The sequence below is a fragment of the Seriola lalandi genome, unplaced genomic scaffold (assembly GCF_002814215.2).
Source record: "Seriola lalandi dorsalis isolate HSWRI2012SDOR001 ecotype SW California unplaced genomic scaffold, Sedor1 jcf7180002054692, whole genome shotgun sequence".
Lineage (NCBI taxonomy): Eukaryota > Metazoa > Chordata > Actinopteri > Carangiformes > Carangidae > Seriola > Seriola lalandi.
In genome coordinates this window covers 1,889,189-1,899,493 of record NW_019525245.1, presented here as the reverse complement: position 1 = coordinate 1,899,493, position 10,305 = coordinate 1,889,189, and the positions used below count along the sequence as shown (strand labels likewise).

The 10,305-nt window shown below is 39.9% G+C and overlaps 2 protein-coding genes across 6 annotated transcripts in view; one reads left to right on the top strand and one right to left on the bottom strand.

The window, feature by feature from the left end:
* The window catches only part of nab2 (NGFI-A binding protein 2 (EGR1 binding protein 2)), a 9,158-nt gene extending 5,562 nt beyond the window's left edge, over window positions 1-3,596 (top strand). For all 4 annotated transcript variants that reach the window (XM_023423584.2, XM_087178599.1, XM_023423583.2 and 1 more), the window contains exon 8: window positions 1,566-3,596. In XM_023423584.2, coding sequence (XP_023279352.1) covers window positions 1,566-1,663 — 98 coding nt within the window. In that variant the 3' untranslated portion in view covers window positions 1,664-3,596. The remainder of the gene's footprint in view (window positions 1-1,565) is intronic.
* A 295-nt stretch (window positions 3,597-3,891) lies between these two features.
* On the bottom strand, window positions 3,892-8,988 carry LOC111667784 (uncharacterized). 2 transcript variants are annotated; one of them, XM_023423599.2, is made up of 5 exons: window positions 8,853-8,988; window positions 6,845-6,961; window positions 6,283-6,420; window positions 5,832-6,202; window positions 3,892-5,724 (listed from the first exon to the last, which is right to left on the bottom strand). In XM_023423599.2, the coding sequence occupies exons 3-5, from the start codon at window positions 6,392-6,394 to the stop codon at window positions 5,548-5,550; spliced, it is 660 nt and encodes a 219-aa protein (XP_023279367.1). In that variant the 5' UTR covers window positions 6,395-6,420; window positions 6,845-6,961; window positions 8,853-8,988; the 3' UTR covers window positions 3,892-5,547. The 2 variants fall into 2 exon arrangements, with proteins under 2 accessions (XP_023279367.1, XP_023279368.1); XM_023423600.2 differs by having other exon boundaries at window positions 6,283-6,417.
* Window positions 8,989-10,305: the final 1,317 nt, after the last annotated feature.

Here is a 10,305-nt window from a genome sequence, read left to right as displayed (position 1 = left end):
CTGTTGCATCACAGCTTCTCACAAGAAAGAAAAAAGCAAGTGATCTGGGCAAGTTACTGGTTCTGGGCTGTGATAGCCAGTTGAAGACATGAAGCAAAGAGAAGGAAGCCAGCAAAGACATGAGGGGGTGGGGGGTGGGGGGGGGATAGGAAGTACTCTGTGGGCGGCGGAATCGGACCCCCCCCTCTCAGCAGCAACTGACGTCAGAGTGTGTTAGATGCGTGGGCTGAAGGGCGGGATGGATGGGGCGTGGGGGCGAAGGAGTGGGAGGTAATTGGAGGGGCGTTGCATTGACTCACCAAGCGACAGTGTACAAAAATAAAACCTGTGGGCAGGGAAATGGCACAGTCTTTTTTATACATCTTCTCCCTCTACCAAAAGGACTGCGGAAATAACAAAAAAAAAATGACATATGTTTCATTTCTGACGTCGATCTCCCTCATGTTGTGTTTTTTTTTCTCTCTCACTCATCCAAGTTTCCTACTTCTGTCTCTCTCATTAATCAGAACGTTGTCTCACTTCCTTTCAACGTCACTGTTTTCTCCCATAACTTATCTTCCACTGTTGGTTTATCCAGTCAGCATATCATTCTGCGTACATCACGTTGACATTTAAATCATGAAGTCAGAATCCTTAATCCAGTAAATCTTCCCACCTGTATTTTTATTTGTATGTCACTGAATATGTGCTATTAAATTTTTGTGGTACTACAAATAACATTGTTCATATATTATTATATTACTGCATGCTGTTACAACACATGAGCACTCAGGGTTTCTAAAGGAACAAACTAATGAATTAATAGTCAACAAATTAACATTGTTTGATTCATAAACAAAAGGGAAACACTCTGGATGCTATTAAGACTTCAAACATTAAGATACTGTTGTAAAGTGTCATATGCAGAGGTGGCAAGAGTCATTTACAAAATGTGTGTTTATTCAGAGCTCGTCATTGCAAACTAATGAATTCCCTTCACAAGTAATTTTCCAATAAGAATATAGAATGAAAGTCAAGTTTTGTTTATTTCACCATCTTGTTCACTGAATTGGTTGATTTCATCACTACTTTATCACCAGCCAAAAAATATTTAAACTCTGCAACACTGGAGACTTTATGTTATTCAGTATCTTGGGTTGGTCATATAAACCATGATGACTTCATTTCATGTGGGAGAGTTGCTGAATTCCCCAAACTATTATTCAGAGATCTTAAAACTGGTTGCATCTTGACTCTTAACTGATTTTTATCCTTAGTTGTCTGTCTTGTCATTGCAGTGCTATGCGCTTCTCATTTTGCAGTCATCTGTCTTAAACAACAGCATCAAATCCAAAGAAATTATCTTCAAAAACATATAAAGCTATAGTTATTATTTATTTTCATAATCTTCGGTTAGTTGACATAACTCATAGTAAATTTTACTGTGTTGCAGACTTCTAAGCCGATCCATTCATGACCTAAAAGCAGTGCTCAGTGCTTTGTAAATACATGTCAGTGGTTCTCGATCTAGTATTTGTTCTTTAAGCAGCTGCTAAGCTCATCTTAAACTTTACGTCTCTCCACAGACCATGACATTAAAGTGGAGAGGCGCAGCTCGATAACAGCGTGCAGGAGCAGTAGCCCTTGCATCACCAAAGATGACTCCAACCACCGGGGGAAATGAAAGTGCTCTGAGGTTATCAGGGAACTCGTTGTGCTCAGACCTACCACTGAACTCCAGTCAAAGTCTGCTGTTACTGAGCAGGTTTTTCCACGTGTACTTCACTGACATCACGAGCATCTGATTGTGAGAAGACCACAAAATCAGTACAGTTGATGTCAGAATTTACCAGCGACTGAAATCACAAAACTGCAGTGACTTCTTGCTGAAGTTGTGGATCAAGTTAAAAAATGTTCTGTTTTGACTTTATATTCGGTAAATATGTAGGGGAGACACTTTTCATTTTATTTTTAAAACACATGCAGAGTTTAGTAAAAAAATTTAAAAAAGTAAAATAAAATTAAGTGATTTTATCAGGGAAAAACCTGATATTTGTGTTTAATTAATAAATCTATTGTGAGCAGTGCTGTGTTGAAAAGAAGCCACCTGTTTCAGAAGAGGCTTGACACAGCAGGGGGCACTGCAACTTTGGAAATGGACTTTCTTAACTTAATCCAGCCTGATTGACAAACTAGTTCTGTAGAGGGAATTTGTTTGTTTTTTTCTCTCTCTCTTTTTTTTTTATAAGGACATTTTTATTAATTTAACATTTTCAGCAAGTACAAGAGTATGATAACATTATCTGCAGTTCATCACCCTCAGGAAACAAGTTCTGGTTTCTGACAGAAGTCAGTGTAGTAGTCTGGAGATTAAGTCAGGCGTGAATGAAATTCCTTGACATTCAAAGACAGTCTACTTACATGAAGTAGGAAAACAATGAGCGTTTGTGGAATAAATTGATCTAATCTCGCAGAGCACAAACACAAATGCAGCTGTCAGGCTCAGAGGCCTTTTGTCCTTCGCTGCATCATCTAACCAGCCGTCAGATCTGAACAGGCATGCTGAGGTCCATGAGATATGAAGCCACCAGTCTTCATCATTTACTCCCTCACATCTTTCTTTAATAATATTTGTTGCACAAATGGCTGATATGGTGTTTGTAAGAGATAATGCTTCTGGCATTTTATTATTTTCAATCGTGAAAATGTGCTCAGATCACATTTTCTAAACTCACTGGCATGAAATAGGAATACAGACAACTTTATTGATTTCCAGTCGAGAGTTGATTTTTTCAGTTGCTCTTGCTGCAGTGAAATCAGGTTTCAGACTCACTGAGCAGCAGGACTCAGTGTCTTGCTTGAGGGCATTTAAGCAGGGAGGGTGTTCTCTTACTTTGGGGCTTTGACATCAGCTCCTCCTCCCTCTCATCGACACGTTCAAGTTGTGCCCAGTAGGTGCCATTGTACAGCCTTTTGATTAGACTGCATTCAGAACTGCATCACCAGATTTAGGGAATAAAAAGGTTAAAAACAACATGAACCACAGCATTTTCCAAAAGAGTGGTGATTAGTGTAGATTTTTGATGCAATTTTTTTTTTTAGGGTGTAGCAGAAAAACGTGGGCTGTAGCGGTGTGTCTTTGGGATGATTTCTGTATTCTTAGATATTAACAAGGTGAGCCTCATGTTAGTTTCCCTTTTTGAAAACAGTTCTTTTCACCTTTGAGACGTACAGTGAATTAGGGTGACGAATCTCACTTTACTTTATAAGCTTTAGAAAATGAAAAGAAAAACACATGCTGAGATTTACAGAAAGAAATCTTATGGTGCTTGACTTTTGATACAGCAGCTCCTGTTATTTATTTCCACCTGTTGGCCCTTATAAGGAATTGTTGAAATGTGATCAAATTTCATGTAACGACGAGGCTCATGTTGATAATTAATGAAAATGTTAAGATTTTTGTACCTTTAATCACAGAGTATGTCAGTGAGGTAGCTTGCTGTGCATCAGTTACACCTGCCTGTCTCTTGAGCATTAGTAACCTCCTCAGTTTATTATGTTGCAAAACAGATTATTTATTTTGTTACATCTCAATAAATGTTATTTTATTGCTTAAAGCCACCGTGTGTTGCATTGGTTTCCACAAAGAATCAGTTTTTATTCTCGGGTGTTGGAAGAGGCTGCAGGAGCTGCGTCATACAGCCAGCAACACCTCTGCTGTCGTCCTGTCTGTTGCACTGACGCGCTGCATCGAGACTCAACACTGGTGTGACTCACCTGTACCAGTGATGTCATCAGGGCTCTCATGCACACACGCACACACGCACGCACGCTCACACACACGCACACACACACACACTAAATTTTCAGTCACGCACCATGAAAAGGAAGACACACAGGCCAAACCTCACATAACCCTATGGAATTCAGCTTTAATGATTTTTAGTTTATTTCACTGTAGAGCCTGTATTTGTAACAGTAAAGGCTTTTCACACAATGTGTTTGGATATTAAAGGTTAGGATTAAGCGTTGCTATTACTGTTCTTTTATGGTTCTTGCATGGTTTCCAGATGATGACCGACTTTGATGAACCCCTGACTTTTTCTCTAGCGCCACCATGAGGTCGATATTTTTGGGGTTTTTATTATTGAAATATCTTGTATTACATGGATTGCCATGGAATTTGCCAAACACATTCATGGTCCCCAGAAGATGAGAAGAGAATGAGAATGCTCACATGCTAAACTAAACATTATCTCCGCTAAACATCGACATGCTAGTATCGTCACTGTGAGCTCGTTAGCATGCTGACATTAGCATGACTGAGGACTCTCTGAACCAGCATCTAAAGAAACATGCTCAGATGTTGATGATGATGTTTATGGAAAAAAAATTGCCTTTTGATTATACAAGAGGAATTACGTCCAAGTTCGGTTTCTTTACTGGAAGCAACAGTTAATGTGGAAACTGATGAAGGGAGGAGGCGCCGCCATCAATCAGCTGTCAGCAGCACTAATTTAGGGAGTTAAGTCTTTGAGTCTATTCTTAGCTTCAGTTCCTAAGAGCTGTGCAGCAGACAGATGATTGATTTAATGCTCGTCTGCAAACATTCAACAAGATGTACATTGATTGGTCATGAAATTAGGAAGTCTAATTATCTGCATAACACAATACATATATTTAAATATTTTGCAGAATCTGCATTATAAGCACAATGAGCTATTGCATACAAATCATATAATACAAATGCATGCAGTGCTTATTTGCAGCTTACCAACGCTACCAGTGTCTGCAAAAGAAGAATTTCTCTCGTCAATAAACTGAATCTGATTAAATTAATTAATGTGGAAGGAGTCTCTTGCGCTTCAGCCCATCCACTAATGAAGGTTGGTGCCATCAGAGTAGGAGAAAATACTACACACAGTTCAATGGGCTTCTTCTCAACAACTAACTCACTTTAGCAATTTAATGATCAGGTGCAAATGACTTTCACACTGCGTCTTCTCCAGAGTCAAACAATAATGGTATAGTTTTGAAAAAAATAATTGAATTTAATCTAATTTGATTCATGTTTGAATGAACTGTAGTTTGTAGTTAAATTAATTAACGATTGTGCTTAATCTGAGTTTGAGAAGATCATTCAAAGGAAGCGATAACTAAAGCAGACAGGATAAAACAGGGATCAACCAAGACCCCCCACTATCATACTCTGCACTAAGAATACAAATGCTAAAGTTACAGGTATACACAGGTGCAATATTGACTGGTTAGTGACAACTGAACCCATATCAACCAACAGGTTACCAACAACAACAAAGTGAGATGCCATATTTCCATACTTGCACATACAATGGAAGCACAGGAAGACTATTTCCATCGTTCATTGTACACCTCAGAAACAGCATCAGCATCTGCACAGTTCATCCATAGGCTAACAGCTAACTATATTAAGAACGGATCCATTTCAATGTTGTTCCCAGAGATCAGGTTAACTGAGTTTTTCCTTCTCCACCACTGCATACGAACACATGACTCATATGTTAGGAGGAGAAGCAGGATCAGCTTTCTTTAGGTGATGTGCGTGTGGAGATGCCGAAGGAACTCCCCTCTGGTGGTTGTGTCACTGGGGAAAACGGCCTGGCAGAAGTCGCAAACGTGAGACTGCAGCACCACGTCGGACATCAGCATCCCGCCAAACTGACTCATGAAGCCACTGACCAAGGGGGAACTGCCAGACACAGGCATCTGACACAAACATAGAACACAAGACAGGGAGTTTGTGAGGAAGAACATGGGGGAAAGACAATCCAAGGACAGATTGGAGAACTCATGGCCACAGGGGGGATACCTACCCTCGCTGTGTGCAGAGTCCTGTCTCTACCAGGATGATCTGCTTGCCCTGGATGTTTGGATCCACTGGAGGAGGCGCCTTGCCACTTCGAGCAGTCCAGGGTTAACAGGGGTGCGACCGTCTGTTCCAACTTCCCTTCCTCCTTTCTCTGAAGAGGCAAATCCACGCAAAGCTTGGACATATCTTCAGCAAGGAGATCAGAGAAAGTCCCCACGTTTCTGGAGAGGTGATGGACGCCACACTGTGCGTCAGGGTTGTGTGCTGCGGCTGTTAATGGTTGAGGCTTTACATGGACATACACAGGGATCTCGTGTGTGCACTGGATAGGGATGGACATCATATCGCCCAGATCTCCATTAGGAACAGTGGCACCTGCAGAAAGAGGGTTTTAGATGTGCTTAATGAATCATGGCGGACATGAAATGAGCATTAGAATTAGGTTTTATATGGACCTTGCTGTTTCTGCAGAGCTGTTGTGAGTTGATGCAACAGAGCTGCCTGTCTCAGGCAAAGTGACCTCAGGCGAAGAAACTCCTGGTACAGTTCGCTGTACGCTTCCTCCATCTCACCAGCTCAGGGATCTGCAGCTACTAAATAGCAGAGAGGAGATTACACTGGGTTGTACAGTAGTAAATATAGCTAGAGTATATATTGTATACATGGGTGACAAATGAGGAACAGAACTAAGCATGTACAGCCCAGCAGCTTTGTTAGGCTGTACTTTGTACTATATGCTGATGTCAGTGTGCTAACATGCTCATAATGACAATGCTAACAGGTTCATTTTTAGAAGGTAAGGGGGCGTTGTTTCAATGACTGGGGACCTTTTTGGTATTTTCCCATCATTAGGTTTTTATACAATCGAGATTTCCTGCTTCCTAAACCATTAGGCCATGAAAGGACGCCCTTTTATAAAAACATAACCAAAACATATTCTACTAAGTCAGACTGATATGATTATAAATTCCTACTTTTGTCACACTGCATCTTGAACATCAATACTGATCTACTTACCCCTTGTAAGCCCGTCTGCATACTCTGCTTCAACAATTCAGGACTCCTTGTCATTTCTTACAAAAGCTCGATTCAGAGACTTCTCCTGTCGAGCTTCCTCCATCTCAAACAGGCCTCCTGTTATTGTCAAGGAATCAGACACAGCATTTAAATCCAGACTCAAAGCCCATTTACTGAGCACAACCTACAACAAATTTGTGACCGTGAAATCCATTCTTCAGATGAGGCTTTAACAAACACAGTTATGACGAGTCCTTTTCTTTCCTGTTGTGCTAATGGAAATTATGCTGTACCTATGAAAGATACATCGCAAAGGGAACTGTTAAACATAGGGAAGTAGCTCTTGTAAAAAGGGAAGTGAAACCTCTTTAGTATAGAAATGAACTTCACCACCTCTCAGTTAGACTGTTACATGACTGTCTGTGTGTCAAAACTCAAAAGAGGAAAGAGCCCAGCTATGTTTTTAATATAAAACAAAAGCACAAGCGCAGCGTTTGTCTCAGCTTATGAAAGTTGCTTTGTTGTCCTTGCAACTTGCAAAGAATGTGAGACAATATTTTTAGTGAGATGCATCATTGTCATGGAGGGAAACAACTGTGAGGAAAGTTTTCCAAAAAAAGTCACTCAGGAGTATGTTTCATTTGTGAAGGCGTCCTGAAGGGACTTTTGGTTTTTCAGTGGTTTCATGATGGCCATTATGAAAAGTTGTTATCATTTGTAATTTAATAGACAGAAACACCAGGCAGGTGTTTATTTATTCTTTGCAACCAAAGTGACTTCATTCTCAACAGGCACAATGTTATAGCTACTTCCAGAAAAACAAGACAAAGAGCATTAATGAAATTCATAATTCATCTAATGAATGTATGTAATGCCTCACCATCAGTGATGGAGGAACCAGAAAGTAGCAATCATGTAAAATACAAGTAAATGTCCAACATTCAACAATTTACTTAAGTATTTAAGTATTATCAGCAAAATATTGAATATTAACAGAAAAACTTATTATGCAGGAGAATGACCCCAGCCAATGATATATTGTATTATAATATTGCATTGATTATTGTCGATGTATTTATGTATATGGAGCGTTTACTGTAGTAGCTGGTAGAGCTGCTGTTGTGTAGTTTCATCTGTAGCAATGCATCATATTTCAGCAGATTACTACATGTTTTGTATGAGACTCAATCTGTAAAGTAACTAGACAACAGTTCCAACTGTCAGATAAATGTAGGGATGTAGTAGCCTAAAGCATGTATTAGAAACACCTAGGTAAAGTACTTTGGTATCAATAGTAAAATCGTATTTAAACACAATAATTAACTAGATGTAATTAGTTACTTTCCAACACTGCGTACCACAAGTATGTCATGTGTCCCAGAGTAATTCATCAGAGTGTAACTGTCAATCCTGATACAAAGTCAAAAATGTCTTTGCTCTGACACAAGCTTACAAAGATGGTGGGTTGACTCTGTTCAAAATAATGGTAATTTGTTTCCATTTACAGCGTTTTGTTTTCAATCCATGTCTCCACAATGCATCAAATCCAAACGTAGATAAGCTCTACCCCAGGAGATCTTCTTCTCCAGTGACACATAAAGTGGCCTGTGTGGAAATGTCTCTTTAGTTTAATGAGTCCCTCTGCCCTCATTCCTTGTCATGTTTTCATGTTTCCTTCCCTTTCCCCCTACATTCTCGGTGTGCTACTTTCTCATTCACTTACTTGTTTGTTCCTATATATATTTTTAACGGTGGCAGAGAATCAGCTCCTAAGGGCTTAGTGTTAGCCTCTATCCGCCCCTAACATGAATCACAACTGTGTGTGTGTTTTTCTGTCTTTGGAAATGTGGAAACGAGGAGTCACACTTTTAACTTGTTTGCTTAGTTTCGATTTTGGTTTCAAACGAAATTCGTTTTGTTTTCTTCTTCTTTTCGCAGCCTTTAGACATAGATCATGTGAGGAGAGTTGTTTCCTGTTAATCATATGTAAAAATTAAAGTTTACTCACACTCAAACCGAGAGATCATTCCCAGCAGGAACTGCAGGCTCAGACATATGACGGATGTGAGTGAATCTCCCCCCGAGCGGACCGGAAGACATCCGCATTCCAATGTGATGACGTCCCTATCCCGACCTAAACAAACACCCAGTTCACCTGCGTCAAACCAAGGTAAACCGTGCTAAAACAACACTTCCTGTTTCAAAGGGCTGCCTTCAATATAAAAGTCACCACCTTTCGTAGGGATATGAATTATTCATTCAGGGAGACCTAGATTGAAAATTGGTCTCATGAAAGTGTAACAGTGGGTAAGCACCAACAGACAGTTGCATAAAATCTCAGAAAGATTTTTTTTTTTTTTTTGGCTTACTGGTTCTCAGTTTTAAAGTCACAAATACTGGAACCTGCCTGTATAGGTTTCAGTTGCATAATGTAAACTCCCCCCAGGTCTGTAAACCCCCTAAAAGTCTGAAGAAAGTCTGTGAGAAATACAGACCCCAGTGTTTTCAAAGATTGCTTGATTTTATTGATGACTATAAAGTAAGTTGGCCTGTGCTAAGAATCAATAATAATCAGTGCACATCTGAATACTGTCTTTGTTACAGGTGGGCTTACTGGTTCTCAGTTTTAAAGTCACAAATACTGGAACCTGCCTGTATAGGTTTCAGTTGCATAATGTAAACTCCCCCCAGGTCTGTAAACCCCCTAAAAGTCTGAAGAAAGTCTGTGAGAAATACAGACCCCAGTGTTTTCAAAGATTGCTTGATTTTCAGGAGGCCCAACTCTGCCTTAAGACCACAGCACCTGAAGCAGGACCTGGCCTGCTCACAGAGAAACACTTTCTGGTGCATCTGAAAACATGTTTGCTGAGAGCAATCACAATGAACCAAAACAATGAGCTGACAGACACTAAAATACGTTGCAGAGCTGAGGAGAACTGCAGAGTAACTCTCTGTTGGCTCACATGCATAGTCATTTGAACCTTTGTAACATAGTTGGCTCAGCGAGGCTGTATTTTGGCACAGCAGTGCTTTGAGCTAAATGCCAATCATGCTGACAATCACAGTTTTAGGATGCGAATGTTTAGCAGGTATAATTAGTGTAATAATTAAGTTAGCGTGTAAGCATGATATTTGGTAACTAGCAGTAAACATGAAGTGCACCTGAAGCTGATGGGAAAAACATTAGTTTTGCAGGTATTTGGTTATGAACCAAAGTATTGGACATATTAAAACTTTCACTTCATGATGGCACTAGATGAAATGTTAAGGAGTCGCCAGAGTTATTACAGTTTATCCCGAGGAACATGAACATGTGTACCAGATTTCATGGCAATCCATCCTATAGTTGTTGAGATATTTCAGTCAAAGCAACAAATATGAACCTTAAGGTGGCGCTAGATTGAAAACTTTGATAGTTGATCTGTAGAATTCATCATCTGGGAATTGTGAATCATCACAAT

What these genes read in the sequence shown, in the direction of transcription:
- LOC111667784 (XM_023423599.2), bottom strand. Translation starts at nt 6,394, where the DNA reads ATGGAGGAAGCGTACAGCGAACTGTACCAGGAGTTTCTTCGCCTGAGG. An exon ending in AGCTCTGCAGAAACAGCAAG is followed by an intron (nt 6,203 to 6,282) that starts GTCCATATAAAA and finishes CTCTTTCTGCAG; the next exon opens with GTGCCACTGTTCCTAATGGA. An exon ending in GGACTCTGCACACAGCGAGG is followed by an intron (nt 5,725 to 5,831) that starts GTAGGTATCCCC and finishes TGTTTGTGTCAG; the next exon opens with ATGCCTGTGTCTGGCAGTTC.